At 37.1% G+C, this 19,993-nt stretch overlaps 1 protein-coding gene across 3 annotated transcripts; it reads right to left on the bottom strand.

Moving 5' to 3' along the window:
- Positions 1-2,347: 2,347 nt before the first annotated feature.
- Positions 2,348-19,862, bottom strand: KBTBD3 (kelch repeat and BTB domain containing 3). Of its 3 annotated transcripts, XM_059466734.1 has the most exons (4): positions 19,830-19,862; positions 12,277-12,409; positions 10,783-11,024; positions 2,348-7,946 (listed from the first exon to the last, which is right to left on the bottom strand). In XM_059466734.1, exons 3-4 carry the CDS (start codon positions 11,004-11,006, stop codon positions 6,326-6,328), a joined length of 1,845 nt encoding a protein of 614 aa, XP_059322717.1. In that variant the 5' UTR covers positions 11,007-11,024; positions 12,277-12,409; positions 19,830-19,862; the 3' UTR covers positions 2,348-6,325. The 3 variants fall into 3 exon arrangements, with proteins under 3 accessions (XP_059322717.1, XP_059322716.1, XP_059322718.1); XM_059466733.1 differs by lacking the exon at positions 19,830-19,862 and having other exon boundaries at positions 12,072-12,306; XM_059466735.1 differs by lacking the exons at positions 12,277-12,409; positions 19,830-19,862 and adding an exon at positions 12,242-12,260.
- Positions 19,863-19,993: the final 131 nt, after the last annotated feature.

The raw sequence follows: 19,993 nt of genomic DNA on the forward strand, positions 1-19,993 counted from the left end.
GGAAGCGCTGCACCACGCCATTGATGTGGCTGGTATATACACATAAATCGCTTTCCTGGAGCTGTCGGGCTCGGGGCTCCTCGCCCCCTCCACCACACAAGATGTGTCTGGTCCTTGTCTTCTGTGTTAGGTCCTGGCGCCTTAATGATGTAACTCTACTTTTTCCAAGTTTGGTACCTCTAGTCTGCCGAACCTGATGTATGCATTTAGTACTTCACATATTTATTAACAGTGACTTGCTCAGTCTTTCCAAGTTTTTTCACTTGTATGGGTAGTTATTTGATTAATACAGCTTTAAGAGATCATAACTGTGATGAAATTACAAATCTCCCTAAAATGGTATTTTCCAGGTTCAGCCAACTATTAATTTACCAGTTTGCTAACAGGTAGTGATAGTGTTGCTGTCATAGTTGCCCACTGTGTACTGAAAATCCAGTTAAAAAGGAAAATGGTGAAGAGTAGTGGAGCAAGACCATGCCACATTGCTGACAAATATAACACTGGGGTATTTCTTACTGAAACCCATACATGAACTTGGCTTCCCTTTACATTATTACCAGTATATGGAGGGGCTTGACAGCTGGCCTGCAAACAAAGCTGAGTTACTAGAAGAAATAACAATTGATGATTTTCGAGTGTATCCATAGCAAGGAAGAAGACAAGGCCATCAGCATGGGAACAGATTAGAAAAGATACATGAACATTTTTATAAGTTAGACTACGTGCATTAGTAAATGTGTATACATGCCTCATTAAATTTCTGTAAAACTTTTGCCAATTACATTGACACTAATTGCTTTCCACCAATTAATATAATACGTTATTGTGATGTAGTTAATGGCTTAAGATCACGATTTGTTAAGAGTGTATAAACTGGAGAATACTCAGAATAAAAACTTTTTTTCTTGGACCCTGATCACGTGTGTGTATGACATATCTGACCCAACGGTGACACCAGTATTTTAACTCGTAATTTTCTGGTGCTCAGAAATCGAATTCAAGCACTCTGTAAAGGTCTTGCAAGGTAGTTCAAACTAGATTCAGGAGCAAGTTGGTGGATAAATGATGGAAAGGGGAGGTCATTAACAGTCTGATCCTCTGCTAGTCTGCAAAAATAATTAGTCCTAATTATACCTTGTTGAATATCCTTCTTTTATTGTGAAAGACAAACCCATTAAATATGATTAGTGTTCCTAGAATAATTTTAACTAGGAATCACATTATTTCCTAGAGTAGCTGTGCACATAAACCTAAATAGCTCTACTTTCTCCCGGAATTGTTACTCTACTTTTATGGAGGCTGTTAATCACTGGTGAAAAATCCGAGTGTATAACAGATTCCTCCAACAAAAATCCTTGGACCTCCTTCATTTATGTGAACTGACTTGATTTTTTGAGTAATTTATATGTATTTTAATAATTAAATCCAGATTCTTTCTTCCTTGCTTTTGATGACAGGAGGAAAATCCCTACCATATGGTTTACTTCAGACACAAACTGTTTAAGTCCATGGTGAATTCCCTGGATCTGTAGAACATACAAATACAGTTTCCTTTTGATTGTGCACAGGGTTATGCAACTTAAGCTCTCAGATTTGGTCTGTGAATCCCTTAATTGTTCAATATAAGCTTTTAATATTGTGAATGCTGATGGAATGCTTTGTACATGTCTCCAAAAGGCTTTTGCTAGCTGAAAGGCTATTGGGGCAAAGGCCTTGGAGTGTTGGAAAGTCAATTTGTATTGCTGCAACTCGAATCTATCTATAGAGGAGTCTCGGGGTTACAGAATTTTCAGTTTTGGAAGGATATAAGACAACACTGGGCTCCATCACTTTGTATTGATGCCATTTCTGCAAGTCTTGGCATGCAAATTTTGGACTCTGTAGCTTTTTTCTCCTTCCATATAAAGCTCCTTCTACTAGTATGGAAGGTCCATTTCAGTAACAGTAAACACCCAATCATTTGCAATACTTAGACTGTTAAAAAAACCTGTATATCAATCTGATCTAATTTTAAAAAATTATACCAATTTAATTGAGTACCTTACCATGGTAAACTTAAAAACTTTTCAGCAGACAATTAAAATTAGCATGGGAACAGTAATTCAGTATGCAAAGGAAATACAAATACAAGGTCTAAGGATAATTATAAACCACCCTCACTGCAGTTTTCATCCATGCTCACTGCTTCTTGGTTATGGCATTCAAAATGTTCTCCAACTGAAGGGAAAAAAACAAACCAACAAATCCCAAAAGAGATTACCTGCATTAGAAACACTGTAGAATCTCTGCAGTTTAAAACTCACTGGAAAAAAAAAAAAAAGAAAAAAAAAGAGAGACCCAAGAAGGATTCAGTTGCTCAGTGCTTTATTTCACAAAAGAATGAACATCTCAGCAAATGTGTAGTATCATACTTTCCACATATCAGCAGAGCCCAGGCAGCAGCGAAATGTTACTGTTCTCTATGCTTTACTGGCTGTTAGAAGGAAAAAAGTAAATTGAGCATAATGCTCAACTATAAATATTGTCAAATACATCCCTGTTTTCAGTCTGTTTTAATTATAAGAGATCTTATGCTGCCTCCTGTTGGTCACCTACAAACAGAAACATCTAAAATTAATCTCCACATTAGGAACTGCAGTCAGCACATTCTATAGCCTATACCTTACCTACTACCCTTTACTAACCACAGGAGGTAAACAGTTTTCTTCACAGAGTAATAACATAAATAAATCTGACCCAGAAAATCTACTCAATTTTGTGAATATAACGAATTTTAACAGCAGTAAACTGACTTACTACAAATGTATTTAGAATATAGAAAACAGATTAATTAGTCCTTAAATAATAATCATCAGGTCTGTGCAAACATAATCAATAAAATACCTGAATAATTGATATTTATTATAACAACTAAACCAGTATGATAACATTACCAAAGTGCCATAACGTTTTGATAGCATTCTTTAAAAATTAAGATTATCCAATATAATCATCATTGGATATTACAATCCCACATACAATATATATTATCTTCGTGTATATTATACTGGTCATGCTTATAATGTATTCTGTGACATAAAATAGAATACTATTAGAAATGTTTTGGTTACATCATTTAAGTGCAAATAGTAGATTATAATTTTACATGCATTTTGTATGTTTAAACATCACTCTATTTCAGTGAGAACGTACATAGTCGTTAATCTAGTTACTATCTTTAGAGGAAGGTACTTTTTCATAAAGCTTTGATTCAAAGAGCTTTGAAAAGTCATAAAAGATTTTTGAAAACTCACTTTGCATTAATTTTGTGACTTGTTTTTTAATTGCATAAATGCTCTGTAGACTGAAAAATCAGTTTGATCCAGACTACAACAGTTACTCAAGGAAATATTTTTTTTTTGTGTAGTTCACTGAGATTTTTTACATCTTTAGCAATTAATCACAGGGTTTGGAACATAGGTCCTTTCTTCTATGATAAAGCCTTGTTTTTAAACATGACTTCCTAACACTTCTGCTTCTTCTGCATTCTGTTCTGCTACCAGATTTAATACTTTGTATGTGGAAATGTGGCAAATGATCCTTTTTCCTTCTGTGAGAGCTGTAGTACAGGTTGACGTGCCTAACTGCAGAAAATCAGTACCATTTCACAGTAACTTTTCTGTAAGCAATACTAGAAAGTAACTGACATTACTACATTATTTCCTGATCACTGAGTAAGAGCTCACCTCCCTGTGAAATCTGTGAATGATTTTTCAACTGGGAACTGACATTAGTTCCTGCACAAGTATAGTGTAGAATATTAAAGAAGCATGTCTATTTTCCCAATTCAGCTACAGTCAGTTTTCACTGTCTATAATTCCTCTGCACTGAGGAATTTCTCACATACGTCATTGCTCTGTCTGATGTCAGATGCCAGAGTCTTATAGCAAGTAGCTGGGTGGAAGACTGCCAAAAAGATCTGCTGTAGGCAAAAACTTCAGAGGAAAGAGCATCACCTGAATGACTCACTCGCTTGCTGTTTATGTGACCCAGCAATCTGGTCATGACAGTGGCAATTAAAACACCCTTGCAATTCTCTAGTCTCTTTCAATTTGCATAGCTATTTATACCCATGTACTACGGGCATATTATGTCACTTTTCTCAATGCATAAATTGTATACTCATATTACTCAGGTACAAACACAACACAAATACATAAGCAAAGGTGAATTGGGCCTTTTATTCCAATGATGTGACAAGTTGCAATAATTAATGGTTAATGAAGTCTCTATGCTACCCTGAGTAGCTTCATTAAAACTAAAACTCTCATTTTCCTATGTGTTTGGTTTTTTCCTATTGTTTCAGTAAGTAGGAATAGTATTCTTCTTCTCTCTACTCAATACATTTGCTTTGCACTAACAAAAAGTAGTTGTGTCCCAATATAAAAATACTTGCATTTCTACAAGGTGATTGTAGAGGTTACCTAGCTACGTTTAGTTAAAATATGGAGACTTATTATGGAAAAAAAAACCAAAATAAATGGGGAAGTTGCCTGAAATACTGTAGCAAGCTACTAACTTCTACAGAACTGACACACATATTAATATACAGAAATTACTGAGTGGAACGGTCCTGCTCTATTCCAAATATACATGATTTTAGTTTACATGCTTATGAAAATTGCTATGATGAATGTTATCTAAATTTGTAAGGGTATCTCATAACCAATTACAGAGTCAGTCACAGAATCAGAACCTTCCATTGTTTACTGTTTAAAACAGAAGCCTGTTCTAGGCAATATTAAGCATTAATATTCAGCTTGGGTTTTACAAAAAGTACATGCAGTAGTGATGTGATAATGAACTTACCACAATTGTCTCAAGACATATAAAAGATGTCTCTGATGCCTCACTAAATTTTATTAATTATTTAAACTTCTTGAAAAGATGTGATTAAATGTTTAGAATCATGATTTCTGTCTGGCAGAAGACAACCTTACTGCTTTCACAACACTTATAGAGAACATAAGGGCTCTCAGTGTCTTATCTGGATACCTGGTAAGAAAGGAAATTCTCAGGCTGTGGAAGAATCCAAATTAATTTATGAAACCTAGCTAATTTCAGTGTCCTCCTGTCAGAAAGAAGACTGACTTTGTAAGCATGAGATCAAATTTACTTCAGAATATATGGCTAGACTAATATTAGCACTAAAAGTCCATTACAATTTTAACATTATCATAGCTGACTACTTAAAGTTTATCAAGCAATAAATTGTGAAGTGTTAACTGTGTAATATTTTTTCATCTTAAAAATACAATGAAGTTCAAGATAAAGTGTTTTAATTAATTTAAACCACAAGAGATGATTTCTCACCTCAGAATACTATTTACTATTGCCTTTTAATATGGGGGTGTAGTTTCGTAACTTTATATTTGATGTACGACAAGATACAACCTTTTCCCATAGTTAACGGAAGCAACAGCTACGGTTCAGTTTACAGCTTGCTGCTATAAGCAGCCTAGTGACTGCTTAGTAGGTAGCACTGAAGACTTCAGAGATGAAGACTTCTGACAGAAAACATCCTGAAGTCTTCTTTCTTTAGTCAGAAACATGACTGAAGCAAAGGTATTCACATGAATCATCTGTCCTGTAGAAATCTTACCTACCCTGCAGTATGTTATTGGAGTTTACTTTGCCACAGTTAATGGCATGGAAACAGAAAATAAAGCTACTACTAAGGCACAAGGATGGAGAAAAACTGGCAAAACTGAAGAGCTGAAGTAAGATGCCAGGAATTATCAGTCTCTTCAAGTTAAATACCTGGTTTTAATACTGTGAAGGTCACTTTGGCTCTTGTCCTTGCTAAGGTCATTGTGATAAGATAAAGCTGACAATGTATTCCTCTTACAGGTTTATGAACATAGAAAATCTGAATCGCACTAATGAAAATGTCTTTTAAACTTCAGTTACATAGGGAAAACAGTACACAATCAGTTTTCTCATTTGGCAATTTGTCTATTGGGACAACTGTGAATATTACAGAAATAATGACACATATTACACAACTAATTCCTCATGAATATTCTTTTTGGAAAATTAATATAATTTTAAAAATTATTCTAATAATTACAGAGAAGAGTTGTATATAAAATTAAGTATATAATACTGTCTGTATAATGACTAGTATGAATGACATTTTAATGGAGTCTTCCAAAAGCAATCCTACAGCATTTAATCAAAACTGAAAATTTAAGCAAATAAGTACATATTTCTCCATCTGTAAACTAATACTTAAAAACTATTCTACAACTTGTTCATTTAAATAGACTCTTTTAACTTGGGAGTTTCAAAATTCTCCAGAGCAAATTGTCAGTACAGGTGACCAGGGGTCCCTATATTTATTAAATTGAATGACCTGACAGTAAAACTCAGTTAAGGCTCTTGGCATTGGTGAAACTTCTTCCCACTCAGACCTACTACTGTGGTAGACTTGAACTTCATCTGTGATTTCTTCTGGAGCATAATCACCACCTAGTATATAAATTTTGTCTTCTGTCCCAACTGCCCCTGCATTAAAGCCAGCGCATTCAAAAGATCCTTCCCCTTTCCAAACACAGGTTTCTGGGCAAAAACTGTAAACCTTGTAGGTGGAGAGATCACATATGTACAATGTGCAGTTCACTGGAACAGCTTTGATTAGAGTTGCATGGAAAAACTGCCCAAATTCTGCTACAAGCTCAGACCACTGATCAGTCATAGCGTTATACTTAAAGAAACAGTCAAGGGACGGATTAAAGGCATCAGTAATCTCTACTTCTGAGCCAAGGACATAAATTATATTCTGGCATGCACTTGCTTCTGGATAGTAGATACCTCTTGGTAACTGGCTTACAGATTTCCAGTCTTTGGAAAGAGGGTTATAGGATTCTACGTCCAAAAGACTCCGCGTTTCTTGAGCTCCTCTGGTCTTTCCACCTATCACAAAGAGCTGATTTAAGGTTACAACAGATGTGTGCATTGTCCTTGGTTTTTTCATAGCTGACACTATGGAGAATTCATTGCTGACTGGGCAGTAGCACCAGGTTTGGTCAGTGGCATCATGAAATGGTTCAGCAATATGAAGCCTGACAGTCCTATAACAATTACCCTTGCATCCTCCAGTTATAAATATTTTTTCTCCATAGCTAGACAAACTCGACCCTGGCAGATCAATCATGTGCGTATGTGGTAGTTCTTTCCATTTATCTGTTTTGATGTTGTAGCAGAACGTATGTCTGTTTTCTCCATCTTCATCTGTTTTATGAACAAATATATATTTTTCTGTTGTTGAAGGACGTGCATCTGGAAACAATCCACTGAAGTTCTGCACACTTTTAACTGCATCATTGATTATTACTGAGCAATTAGCACTCTTAAGTAAGTGCTCTTCAGAATGCAGAAAGTCCCGCAAAGTCTTTTCAGGTAACTGGTGCAATCTCACTTTTTTAATCAAATTAGGCAGGTATTTCTGCCGTGTTTCTAAGTTGTGTTTGGTCCATTGGAGGACAGCTTTCAACACTGATTCTTCCTCAGGGACATCTAGTTCATCCGCCTCGAGGCATTTTTGTAATATCTCAAAATTCATCTCCAAGAAGTCACTTGATCTGAGCAGCAATGAAAAGTGGTGTTGTACAAAATCTAGCGCATGATCAAACAAGCGGACAGACCCATAACTTTCTGATAGAGAAAGCAACTGTAAGCAATTCACAAGATCAATACTTTTTATTAGGAAGTCACTGCAAGCTTTGGAAAGGAGTGAAACTTGAAGAAATGACGACAGTTGGAACAGCATTTCCACATTATCATTGGTTATCTCTGTTTTTCCTGTGTAAGCATAATCAAGAAAAGCTTTCACTGCCTTGGGTGATAGGTTACTAATAGTAACATTGCCATCATCCCGTTCTTTCATATTAACTTCAAACATGGCTCTGTGAATAGAATACACAAGATATACACACAAATTAAAGATTCAGCAAACAGATGAGAACACTGATGTGGAAGGAGACAATTAGGGGCACTTAATAATGTGGGCTGGTCTAAAATTGGTCTAAATTGTGAAAGTTCTTATATGAACAATGAAATTATTTGGTGTGTTTGAAAAAAAAATATTGGTGATAAGAACATATTCAGTGTGATGGCTTAACAAAATCATTGCAGCACCTGTGTTTTGTATGCATTTTCACAAATGGTGATGAAGTCTGCAGCTCTCAGCATGAGAGAATATGTGAAATATTTCAGGACAGCATCAGTTTCAACTTTGGGAAAGAAAGCCTGATTTAAAAAAATACATAGTAAAAAAGCCCTATGAGTTAGGTCATGCAATGTGGATGAGTACATAAAATTATGTGGAAAAAAAAACCCCTTCCAAATTGCAGGCTGAGCAAATGGCCAGACAGATGATGGGTGTAGTCCTCAGAAATAAAAGTAGGTAAGGGGTACATGAGGAGAAAAAACACAAGGAAACTTAATTCTTGCTTTAGAGTTGACAGAGAGATGTATGAGTACAGGCCAATGTCAGAGAAAAAATGAGATTTTGATATGATGGCATGACATAAAGAAACCGTGCAGAAAGTAGATTGTGACTGAATATAAAGATGATGGTTGAAATTGTGGAATGGACTATTGACCAGGAGATTTGTGGAAATTTTATTACAACTTTAACTGCTTTATTCTAACGATGTAATAACATTTAACTCTTTCACACAATCTAACACGGCAAGATAAAATAATTAAAGTTTTACAAGCAAGTAAGTGCTAGCAACAGAACAGTGCTGCAATATCCCTTGCCCTACCCTCCCAGAGACTAAGCCTCAAGCTAGGATAGCAGTGGCTTCTGAATATGACACAAGATAATAAGGGAGGAAGAGTTTGATAAATCATCAAATGCAAAGCAGAGAATCTGGATATTAATATATCAGTTAATTCATACTAAAAAAAGTGTTATATCATAGTTCAGTTATACACTTAGTATCTCTGTTGTATGGGATTTTTGAAATCTCATTTTTTTCTGAAGCCAAAGAGGAAAAAAAAAAAACCATCCCTGTGTATAGCACATACTCTTTGGGATGTGAACACCTGGTAAAGGAGGAACTTGTCTGACTTCCCGAACAAGAACACAAAATTACAGTAAGACAACTGTGTCCCAAAGACCTCTTTGCATACTAAGTGATGACCCTTATAATCCTTTGCTCATTAACCCATGAGCTATGAAAGCTCTAATTCGGGAGTAAAATAGCAACTGAACAATACTAATAGAAGAAGAGCAATGTAGGCAAAGGTTTTGACTCTTAAAGCTAACAAGTGAGGATCAAAATGTTGCTGATTATTCGGTTTACACAATGAAGCCAAAAGTAAGAGAAGTCCAAAGGCCAAGGAAGACAAAAAGTGTTCCATTTCAAAATGTTTGTAGTGGACCTAGGTACTTTTTATTCTTTGAAGGTAAAAAATGGGCCTTGCATTGCAGGACAACTTATGAACCTGATGGCTGCTATTATCTACCATATCAACCATTAGGAGCAGGGAGAGATCTCTCCAGGCAGTTTTTAATCTGAAGAGTCTGTAGGTAATGAAAAGGACACACGCGTTTCCATGTGCTTAACTTCAGTTCTAAAAATTACCACTGGAAGTTATTTCATCCTAGTATTTCTTTCCACCAGATCATCTTGGTGCTGTCAAGCAGTTAAAAGACAAATGAAAGTAGTCTTGTGTGTCAGAGAAAAAAACAAATCTGCTCCTACAGTGGAGAAAGTGCTCATTTCATCTGCATTCCTTCTTTTTTTCAGTAATTCTTAGAACACATCTACCTATCTTCTGTCATACATGGCAGACTCACTTAGACCATGGGATGTTCCAGGACATTTGAAAATAACACTCACCTATGTACAGGCAACCGAATTGAGGCTATTAACTCATTCCCAAGAGTCCATTTTTTCATTGTTAAGAGTCTGAGCTTTGTTTTTAGTAAACTCTATTCAGAAACACTTTCAGTGTGGAACTGAGAGTTTGAATCTTTCTATTTATAAATTAATATTTATATTAATTTATATTAAGGCTTATTTATAAATTAATATTCTGTATGTGAATGAAGACTGTCCCTTAAGAATACACAGCTTTAAGCACAAGAAGGAAGATCCATTTCATGCTGAAAAGATGAAATCTGTAGTTTAGGAAAAGTATGCATATCTATTTAAATACCTCTGAAGACAATTTCTACAATACCGACCACTCTTCTTGGACAAACAAAAACCAGTTCCATTCCAAAGTTATGTACAATTTATCCACAATTGCTCAGTACAAGATTACAAGATGTATTTCTAATCAATCGTTTCACAACATGAATGTGTTAAAGTACATAGACTATCATATAAAAATTGATATAAAAACTGAAACAATATCCTTGCAGACCTTCAAGTACTGATACAGGCAACAGGTAACTCTTAAACATACATAACCTGTGTCAGTTCAACCTAACAGCAGAACCACATATTTATGATTTGAAATTTTATTACAGAGTTTCAACTGCTGTTGGAATCTGTTTCATAAAGTCCTCATGGCTTTCTGTAAATACAAAGAACTGTATCTCACATACCCCTAAAAGGATGTTTGAATGCTGTGCTCAAAACTCTGCAGACATATGTAAATTGTGATAATTTTTTTAATTTTTGGTTTTGTTTTGTTTTGTTTTTAAATTCTATTCCCTCCCTCCTTCCCTCCCAGAGAACTTACAATCTATTTCCTGCAAACTCACACCAAAATTAGGTTTACCTGAAAAAATCACTGCATGCTGCCAGTACGCAACGATGACAGGGAATTATTTCATCTTTCACACGAATTTTAAAATCAAAAAATATATTTTGTTCTCTGAACTTTTGTAGTACTTTTAGAATTTGTTGTCCATGACCTTCAGCCACTAAGGAATTGATTTTATTTTCAGGAACAGAAATTCCATTGCAAATAGGTCTGCTAATGTAATCCCGTTGATTGGCCATGTTTTCTTCAATCTATTCCTGAAATGGAAAAATAAGTAATTGATTCTACAGTCTTATTATTAAAAAAACCAAACTAAATCAATGCACCATAAAACAAACAAAGAAGTTCCCAGCATTGAATTTAGTTCGTGTATCATATGCACAGTTAGAAATTTGTGTTACAAGTGACTTTGATAATACTACTACTTTGTAAAATATCATTCATATGGCAAATTATCTGCCATATATCAAAGAACAATTCTACAGATAATACCCACCTGTAAGAATTTTTTTTTAATAAAAGTACACAGGAAGCACATCAAGGAGTGTGTTTAATTGTCAATTAAGAGAAAGACTAGTCCTAGGCTTACCCTCAAAAAACCCCACATTTTTACAATTTTATGTAAAATTAAGATGGAAAAAGAAAACTTAGTTACATATTTTACATTCCAAAAGGCTGATCACTCTACATCTTGTAGTGGAAGGGAGACAGAGGCTATTAGACTGCATCCTAAGTGGATTCCCATGAGGCACTCTGGACTGCAATAATGGCATACAAACAACACCAAGAGCCTGACTGAATAACAGGATTGCTGCGACTTACCAAACAGGGTCATTTAGAGACAGTTTTTTGACAGTACACCTTTGAGTGCTTAGTCAATTGAAACTGATTTTGTCATGTACCTCTAGTCATGTTAGGAAGCTTTGTGTTTGCCCACTCTAAGTTTCATTTACAGTGGCGTAAATTAACTGGCTTTAGAACACATTTAAATTTAAGACCATCTCCCTTTCAGCAGCCAAGTTTTTCTCTGGTGAAAATCCCTACACTGAAGTGTGGCTTTTCTATGGTAAATTGGTTTGAACTGTTTTTTACAACCACTTTGTCAATATAAAGAAACTTCAAACATGATTATATTTTATTTACACCTATTCAAAGAGCTATTTATTTATTGCATAAATTGCCCTTACTGAAAATCTGAGTCAAGACTGCCTATTTTAAAGCTTAAAGAAACATTCCAATTTTTTTTTATTCCAGGATTTTGCTTCCACAATTCCAATTAAAATCAGTAACAGATAATGGCCCACCTGAATTGACAGGGGACAAAACATTCCAAACAAAACCCAGAAACAAGAAAATACTGGTTTTGGTTTTCAATTTTCTGAAAAGGTTCATCTGATAACAAGATATATTCAGCGGAAACTAAACCATCAGGCAGTCTTCATGTGAGGTACTTTCACAGCAGACTGATCTATACTTTATCTAGTCAGGTAGCTCCAACCACAAATAGACCTCCATGTCTCCTGGAAGAGAAGAGATCCAGTGATCTTGCTGCCAGCACTGGCACTCTTGGAGCAGGCATCTTCTCCTTCCCATGGCCAGACAATCTCAACGTATTCACTCTTTCCATTCTAAGCCTGAGGAACTAGGAAAATACAGAAGAACAAGACCACCATTTATTCTGATAATGTATGGCCTCATAAACCCCAACTTCCATAAATCATGAAACTTTTTCCTATGTCAGAATTCTCTAGAATACCCTTTTCTTATGAATTTAAAAGCCTGCTCCTCAAAAGGCTGAATCTTCAAAAGCAGAGTTGCTTCAATAACATTAGTTTCCCACATTTGAATGAAACTTTTTTATAAAAGAAAGTGAATTTCAAAGTTTATTTGGCATCACGTCAAATAACACTCCTTCTAAAAGAAACATAAACCTTTCTGCAAAATTCTGGAACTGACAATTGATACTAGACATCTTTCTCCACTTACATGTCATTTCTATAGCAAGGTCCAACCTACAATATGCTTTCTGATGATAAAATTACCAATTTCAGTAATATTTGTATTATGAAGATGGAAACATCTACTGTAATCAAGTTGAACTATGCTATTTTAGACAAGACATCATATGATCACTTTCATACAAGCAATCAATGTTTCAGAAAGTTTTCTTTTACCACACTATTACCACAAATACTCTATTCCAGTACATTGGTGTAGAGACTGTAAACCTCTTAATTACACATCAATTTATTAATGCTTACATATATTTGTTCTTCTGTTAAAATTGTTATTTGACATCATTTTCCTTTGTATATTTATTCATTCTTACAATTATCAAGAGTGTTGATATCCTCTCTCAACTTTCACTAGAATGAATAATTGTCAAACTTTCCAAGGTTCATTTATAAGGCTGAGTTTCTGGTTTTCCTTATTATTGCTTGCAGTTTTCTCTTTACTCTGGTTTGATCCTAAATTTCTTTCACTGATACAAGATTTGTTGTACAATGTTATGGTTCAGACCTCATCACTGTCTCACTAGACCAATTTCCAAGTCATCTAGTGCATCCTAATCCTAATCTCTAATAGCAGTATCTCATTATTTTCTCAAAAGCAAAATTCAGCACTCCATCGTGAATGTTTTTGTCCACAATTAAGGAATGTAGTAATGAACACTGTGCGATGACTTAGCCTAATTCACCCTTCTCTCTATTAAAAAAATACATATTAATAAATTCAATTTCTAGCTGTCTTGTAGCCAATTCCTGACTTATTATAATTTTGGTATTAATGTACCACTTCACTGAATCTGCTGATGATTTTAGAGCCCTTCAAACTCTCTTAACAATTCAGCTAAAACTTGGTATGTTAACAAGGCATTTATAATTATTTCATGCATTCTTCTACAAAGCCATATTAATTATCAGTAGGGGATTTTATAAATATTTGATCAGTAGGGGTTTTTATAAATATTTGTAAAAGGGTAAGAAACTTAGGGGGTGCAAATATACATGGAAGAGGTCTGCAGCTCAGGAATGCTGGGGAACACCCCTCTTTTTATTTGCTCCATAAACTCCCCCAGGATTCCCATTAAAAGGCCTGTCTTATTGTGGATTACCAAGAACCAAGCTCCAGTAAAGGGTTCATTAGATCTGGGATCTCTTACTTTTCCTTTTTAAGACACATCTGTGTGTTGTTGAGCAACCGGCCTTGCAGCCTCTCCTGGAACAAGACACAAGTACTGCTGTGCGTGATCCAATCTCTCACCACCTGGCACAACCTCCCTGCTCCTCCTGGACCTTTACAGTCGTACACTGGCAAATGCCCCCTTAGCTATTAGCCTGCTTTTCTGAAAAAAAACCAAAAAAACAACAAACCAACAACTGGTTGACAAAGACAACTGAAAACTATTCCAAAACTAAACTCCCCTAAAGTTAAAATTTAAACATTTTCCCTGGCTTATTTTTATTGGATAACACCTGAAACACAAGGCCAGTTGGCTGCTACAGTGAAAACTGATACAAACTTCACAGTTATTAATGTCAACCCCATATAACACATGTGAAGGGGACATACATGTACCTCTCAAAACTATCTGTACAGGTGTCCAGTTGAGGGGCCAGATTCTGCATGCCTGACAGTCAAGTGGCAAGCAATGGCCAGTCTGTGTAGGGCCACAGAGCAGCGAGCAGTTGAACAGAAGGCTGGGGATATGCCAGGACCCAGGACATCCCTCTGGCTGTCCTGAGCAGCCAAGACCCCTGCCAGAGGTCTCAGAGACCCTGGCACAGAGCCCAAAATGCCTGTGGTTTTGATTATGACCCATGGAGCAAGTTACCAACCTTAGATGAAGATCTGCAAGCCACGACAAATTAAGTAGAATGATAGCAAATTTATCATGAGGTGAAAAAACAGATTTTGGGTTTTAAGAATGGAGGTCTAGGGGGCAAGATGAAGGGATCTGGACATGTCCAGCCTTTCTCCTTCTTCTTCTTCTTGGTCTCCATCTTCTGCTGTGATGTTGGCACTTTTAAATTGGTTTAGAGAAGAAGCTCACTGTCTAACATAGGTGATAGGTATTGGAAAGTAATTGTAAACATTGTACACGTAGTTTTTAGTATAAAGACATAAAATACAATTCTTTGTCCTATCCTGCTGAGGTCCCCCATGACAGGAGACCTCAGCAGGACAGGAGAAAACTTTTATAGATAAGATACAATAAACAACCTTGAGACCGAGAAATGAAGAGCCCTGACTCTTTCTTCAAGCGCCGGGCTGGGAAAAGGGACTTCCAAACTCTTCTCGGGGTCACTCTGACAAGCTAGAGACCCCAACAGGGATAGTAAACTACTTTTGGTCATTATGGTGGATGAAATAAGGGACAGCCTGAGAGCTCAGAGGGTAAGAGCATTCTTATGATCTGTCACAAAATCCAGTAATAAGGGCCCAGACCTCATTAGCTGTGCTGTTTATGAGACCCCTCTGTCGTAGAAGCATAGAGTGGTTTGGGTTGGAAGGGCCATGAGGGATCACCTGGTTACAAGCCTTTGCCAAGATTTAACACTGTCCTTTTCCCAGGACACTAAGGGACGGAGCAGTCTAGAACATAAAGAGCTCATTGACCCAGATGCCAGGTAACCACACTGAGAACTCTGATAAGACCACAGTCAAAATATGAGTTATACACACATTCCTCATAGTATCTAAGCATTTGTAAAAAGCTACAAGAAAGTGTTTAACTGACCTTGATTCCATGCAAACAGCTGCCAAAACCTCACTGAATTTCTAGTGGAACTTTTCACTTCACCAATGCTAATGCTCCCTTTCCAAAGATATATGGAGGATGCAACATATTTATGATTGTTTTTTAGTTAGCACCATCAACAATCCTTCTTAAGTGTTCTTATAATTCTGTACCTAGAAGACACTGAAATGCATTAATTTATTTTTTTATACTTTTCCTTCGGGAAGTTCAAATAACCTTTTAGACATGAATTTAATAACCTGGATATATGTTTAATATTACACTAGGAAACTATAAACACAGCATACTGTTAAACTCATAAAGGAGACCAAAAACATCAGGACAGACATTTTCAGAACATTCAGGCATACACTAAAATCATAACCACTGCAACAGATGTCCTAGAAATGACTTTCACATCCATCCCACAGATCAGAAACAGTAAAGGAAACAGAACTGTGAAGTGACCTTTGAGCAGAGATGAACTTTTTTTTGTGCAGAATCTGTTGTAGTTCCTTCCAAAGCACTGATGGGAACATACTCACATAATGTGCGTATATTAATAAACACTTCTGCTGAAAAGATTTTGCTAAACCAAAAGTCCAAATAGCCTTAGCTGCTACAACTGATAAACAAAATGGTTAGAGAAGTTTAAATATGCTAATGAAGTTGAGAATGGTGGAAGATGTGCAATTATTTCTTGGTGAATAACCAAGGAAAAGATATCAAACTAGGGAGAGGATGTGTAATAACAGTGAAGCATGAACACCCAAATGAGGGTCCAGAAAGACAGTGGCTAAGACACCAAACTGTTTGATCACTTTATAATAGTGAGATAACAATATACATATAAATATGTGTGACTTTGAAATAGCCTAGGGAATTCTGCTTTGTGGAAGCACTGAGCACACATAAATATCTCACATAGCTCAGCTCCTACTCTGCCAGGAAAAGCCCCTTAGGGCTGTGTCTGCCTGACAATAAACAGGACCAAACCCTTGGAACGGGGCTGAGACTCCAGACTGTACCAGCACAAGGGAGTGGCCATTCAGAAATCAGAGGTGACACTGCGCAGGTAGACATACATGCATGGAAGAGCTCTCTCCTCTTCCAACACAGCTGGCAAAACTAGTCAAAACTCAACCCTGATTTGGTATTTCATTAGTTACAACCAATTGTAAAACAATCTATCTGCTTTTACCTGAAAGCACAATACAGCTGTGCTACAGCACTCACCAATTAAAAAAAACTTAAATCTTTGTACTTCATAGCAGGTAACTTATGAGAAATAAATTGTTCTTCAATGGAACATTGTGTTTATTACATGGCCTTCTCCCAGCTTGGACAGTATGTCTTACTAAGGACCAGGATTTTAAAAAAGGGAAATCTTAAGACCTGGTATTTTACAGAACATTTAATGTACCCAGGATGAAAGAATTAAGCACAGTGAACATGAAGTAATTGTATAGATTTCTCCAGGGAACTTTCAGGGGGTCTTTTCCATACAAAATGTAAGGGTGCATTAATATATGTTTTGAAAAGGTCAAGATCACCATTCTAAGATCTAATATTAAAAGTATTATAGTATTGAGTATACTGTATACCCAATCAAGATGATTTGCTATTTTCATTCCTTGTCCATTCAAAAGGAGAGAAATTAATGACTTGTTAATAAGTTTTAAAAACACCACTCTACACTCTGCATCTCATTTAACATTCTCTAAGCTGAGTATGAGTGGAACACATATCTGTAGGATTTGGTGACACTTCTAATGAACTAAAAAGACTGACTACTAAAAAGCCAAGAGTCACTTAAAATGTAATTAAACTATAAATACTGAGTACAAGTTCTGTGCTTTTATATTCCATTAATGTGTTGATTGTCACTGATTGCCTGAGATTGAAAACACTAAGAGAATTCCAAGTTCCTGCCTAGAAATTTCAATGCAACTGAGTCTCACAGGTTTTTCATAAATAACTGAACTTCAAAGAAAAATAATATTCAGTCAATCATTTTAGTAAGCAAAAGAAAAAAGAGGACAGGATCTGTTGCGACATTTAATCTACAAAAATGACATTTATCAATAATAAATGTTGGGATAATATTCTCAGATTGAAAGGTGACACAGAGACTTTAAAGCTTTGTGTTCTTTAGAAGTGATGAAAAAAAATCAACATGGAAAAAAAACCTAGCATGGTATCAATAGGAAGTAAGGAAATTGCAGTAATTCCTGAAGGCATTTCCAGAGTGGAAGATTCCCACTCTGCAAGCAGTGATTATTAAGTGCATGTTCCCTGATAAACACATGAACCCATTAAGATAAAGTAGTAATCACTTAAAAGAAGTAAAACTGGCTGAATTTTCTCTTAAAATTAAATTTCTCTAATTCATGAATTTATTTTGCAAATTATTTCCTTTGGCAAAAAAGATCAAGAACTGTCATTTTAATTTTCAAGAAAAAAAGGAATTAAAATGAGACACTGTACTTCTAATTCTGCTGAAAATAACTGCAAATTCTGTAAAAGAAAATGACAGATTTTAATGGCTTCTGTAGTCTGTCACTTTTGCATGTGATTAAAATGTGGGTTTTTTTTCAAAACATGCATGAAATATTGAGCATCTTTAGAGATTATTTTAGCATACCTTATAAAATGTGTTTATATTGAATACATCCATAATTATATTACATATTATACAATGCACCTTAAGCTTCAGATTGCACTTACACACGAAGCTGATTTAAAAAAAACGTTCATCCACTAGTGAAAAAAAGCACTACATGTTTAAATCTCTTAAGTAGAGAACATGGACAAGCCAAACCTATCAATCAAACCAGAGGGGGTTTTTTTTTGGAACTAGGTAAGATCCACAATTCATTAGTATTATAACCTATCAGTAACTAAATATACAAACTGCCACAATTTTCTCTTCAAAGTGCACAGAATACAAAGTTTGAAATGTAAGCCTCAGCTACAGTTTGATATTAGTGAAGAGCATTTTCCTGGGATATTTTTTTTTGATGATGTTAAATCCTCCTCTGTTGTCAGTTAACTTTGTCTATGGGTTTGGATAATGCAAAAAAGATTATGCCATTCCTTGTTTCATTAAATCATGGAGAAAAATAGGAACAATATTTTGAAATAAGTCAAATACCCAATTGATTCCTTGATTAAACATTTTTTTATTCAAGTTACTTCTGTGTTTAAAATATTTTGTGAAGACCAATCTATACTAAACTATAACTGAGACTTATTCTGGACAGAAAGACCTTCTGGCCTGTGCAGAAACAGCAGTTTTCCATATTAACAGTGAGCCAGCAACGGTGAACAACAACAACAAAAAAGGAGGATGGTAACAAATACCTGCAATAAAACAATTTTCAGCATTTTTGCATCATTTGTACATGGTCAGTAGGGGATGGATGAAGTGCAAGTATTTCTAAAGGTAAGCAACAGAAAGACAGGTTGTAAATTTTCAAATAGGCCCCAGATTTTAGCTATGGTTCAACTCCAGAACCAAAGGGCAAACAAATTTATTACCTTTTCAGGATTTACAGATGGCCTATAATTGAGGAAAAATGGGAATCCAGTTGACAACCATTGGAATTCTTAACAGAACAAAGAGCACGAGATACAAGAGCCTTTTGTTTGCACAGATCCTTAGGAGCCAGAACCCGCTCGGGTGATGCAGGCGCTGCATCTGCTCTCGGGACAATCAGCTCCTCTTTATGGTCAATAAAAGGTACACAGAGCCCAGCCCGCTGCGACAGCGACAGCTCTGCCAGGGCCCCGGAGGGCTCTGCAGCGGGATGGATGCGCTGACGGCGACACCTCAGCAGGATGCGCTGCTGGCAGCGACGGGCCGCGCATCACCTGTCCGCAACGGGGCGCGCTGCCACTAAGAACCACCTCCCCCGGACCCCCTCGAGGCCATAACCACCTCCCAGCGCCGAACAGGGCCGAGGGAAGCGGAATTTAGCGGGCAGCTATGTTCCTTGTGCCACAGCCAGGGTTATCTGCCATCCCCAGCCCGGCAGCAGCACCGGCCGCCATCGCCCCCGCCCCGTCCGCCGCGGGAGGGCAGCGCCGGCAGCGCCCCTACTGCGCACGCTCAGCTGCCCGCGCCTGCGCCCCGCGGCGGCTCCGTTCATTCTAAGGGAGGATTAATTCTGACAGGACGGGCGGGATGGGGCAAAGGGATCCCCTTCCCTCACAGCGCGGCCCGGCCGCGGCATGCGGCGCTCCCCGCCACTGCCGCCTCTCCGCAGGCGGCGAGGCGCCGGTCCCCCCTGAGCGCTCCCTCCGAGCAGCGCACACCCACCTGCAGCCAACACCCGCAGCTCACCGACCGGTCTGGCCCACCCCCCGCAGCAGCCACGCCGGCAGATTGGCTCTTTCCGACGTCATTCTCCTGCTCCTTGCACTCGGAATGGCTCCGCTGGCCGCCACTCCAGGTGAGGGCCCGCCCACCTGCCCTCGCTGACG

This window comes from Ammospiza nelsoni, chromosome 2, assembly GCF_027579445.1.
Source record: "Ammospiza nelsoni isolate bAmmNel1 chromosome 2, bAmmNel1.pri, whole genome shotgun sequence".
Classification (NCBI taxonomy): domain Eukaryota; kingdom Metazoa; phylum Chordata; class Aves; order Passeriformes; family Passerellidae; genus Ammospiza; species Ammospiza nelsoni.

Bases quoted from the DNA above. Each gene is read 5' to 3' on its own strand.
- KBTBD3 (XM_059466734.1), bottom strand. From the start codon at position 11,006: ATGGCCAATCAACGGGATTACATTAGCAGACCTATTTGCAATGGAATT. The intron at 7,947-10,782 runs GTAAACCTAATT...TTCTATTCACAG, and splicing joins GCATGCAGTGATTTTTTCAG to AGCCATGTTTGAAGTTAATA.